The sequence below is a fragment of the Pyxicephalus adspersus genome, unplaced genomic scaffold (assembly GCF_032062135.1).
Source record: "Pyxicephalus adspersus unplaced genomic scaffold, UCB_Pads_2.0 Sca1134, whole genome shotgun sequence".
In the NCBI taxonomy this organism is placed as follows: domain Eukaryota; kingdom Metazoa; phylum Chordata; class Amphibia; order Anura; family Pyxicephalidae; genus Pyxicephalus; species Pyxicephalus adspersus.
In genome coordinates, this window is record NW_027318141.1 from 1 (window position 1) to 1,716 (window position 1,716).

At 36.3% G+C, this 1,716-nt stretch overlaps 1 protein-coding gene across 1 annotated transcript in view; it reads left to right on the plus strand.

Moving 5' to 3' along the window:
• The first annotated feature begins 348 nt into the window (after positions 1-348).
• LOC140321179 (uncharacterized) overlaps positions 349-1,716 on the plus strand; it is a 6,440-nt gene continuing 5,072 nt past the window's right edge. Inside the window, exon 1 of the mRNA XM_072398034.1 lies at positions 349-764. Within this exon, the coding sequence (XP_072254135.1) occupies positions 362-764 (403 nt within the window). The 5' untranslated portion in view covers positions 349-361. The remainder of the gene's footprint in view (positions 765-1,716) is intronic.

Sequence of the window (1,716 nt, forward strand, 5' to 3'; positions counted from 1 at the left end):
CTGTGTTCTGATGCAGATTTCCTTTCACATCCTATCTTGGAAGCACAACAGAAAGTGAGAATAAATCTCTCCAAAGTAAAAATATCTTTTTTATCTATGTCAAGAACCTTCTTCACAGATCTTCACTTTTTGTTCTAATGACAGCTCAAAAGGATTACCCCTTACTTTCTGTTTTAGTAACAATAGGGACAAATGGAGGGGCAAATCTCCCCAAAAGGAACATAGACAGCAACTCCTGACAAAAGGTCTAACCCTTATCCAGTCTATTCAAAACATAAATTGCCTTTACATACACTTCAAACAAAACAGTTACATCACTTTTTTTTATTCTTTTTGATATTTAGGAAGCTGTACCCATTCAATGTGTTCTAGTCTTTTGCATCAACACTGTGATGGACAGTTTGGAAGCTTTATAAACCCAGATGTATGTAAGACTTTACACTCCACACTGGATCGTCAGACACAGAAGAAAAAATGTTCCACGAAAGACTTATCAACACCTGAGAATATCAAGTTTATCCCTAATAGTAAAAGAGACATCATTCAACAAAGTCCAGAATTTGTATGTGACAAGGACAACCGTCTAAAGTTCAGCACAACGCCTATTCATGTCCACGGTCATCCCCTTCAATGGATATTGACTACTGATATGTATAGTGATTGGCAAAAAAAACTTTTAAAAGATGAGCAGCAACAAATGGCAGAAGAACGGTCTGTTGAAACTACTTTGGAAAGATCTAAGGACAATTTCAGTAAAAAAACAGGTAGGAAAGTAAGTGTTTAAAATTTTGAAATGACCATGTCTTCCCTCATGTTCTTTAATAATACATACACACATCTGGATGCAAAGAAAAGCAACTATGCAATATTAGTACATTTATCTTTATGATATACAGAACCTGTTATTGCAACATTTTATACACTTCATGCCCTGGTTATGTTTAGTATACCTAACTCCATCACAGCTGCCCTACTGCAGAGTTTGGGAAACCTTAAATACCATTGTGTTACTGGTCATACCCTACAATAAAAAAATGTAATATTGAACTCCTGGGAAATACAAACAATCAATATTTATTCCAGTTATGTATTTATTCAAACACAATAAATAAATAAATACATACTGTTTGAATACAAGTTGTACAAGTAAATTATAAAAATCTGCTTTTACAGTAGATTCCTGAAATAATATCACAGCAGGCCTGGCATACAAAAAATCTGTACATGGCAATCACTGCCTGCGGTGCAGCACAGGGCTTTGATTTTGCATTGGGAGTTTGCTGGTTTTGTTGACTTCAATCTTTAATCTTATTTACACTAAAATAGGTATGCTGATTCTGAAAGTGCAGTTAGTTTCCTTTCATTTACACGCAAGACAGTGCACCCAGAGGTTGTGCGCTGCTCTACGTAGTGAATAAGCAAAATCTATTTTTCTACTTACACACATATTTCCTTTCTTTCTGATCATGTCTGTCTCTGCTGTTTCTCGTTGTGCCTAAACAACCTCGACTCATTTTGTTATATCTGTGGCCGTTTCACCATTCCCAGTCAAAGGGCGTACATCAGCACATTTGTAGAGAAAGCCTATTTGGCATATTTCAAAGTTAAACTTGGTGATCAAGATAAGTCTTGGGCCCCTCATAAGGTGTGCAAACAGTGTGTCGAGGGTTTACGGATGTGGACAAAGGGAACACGTGATAAGATGCCATTTGGTAT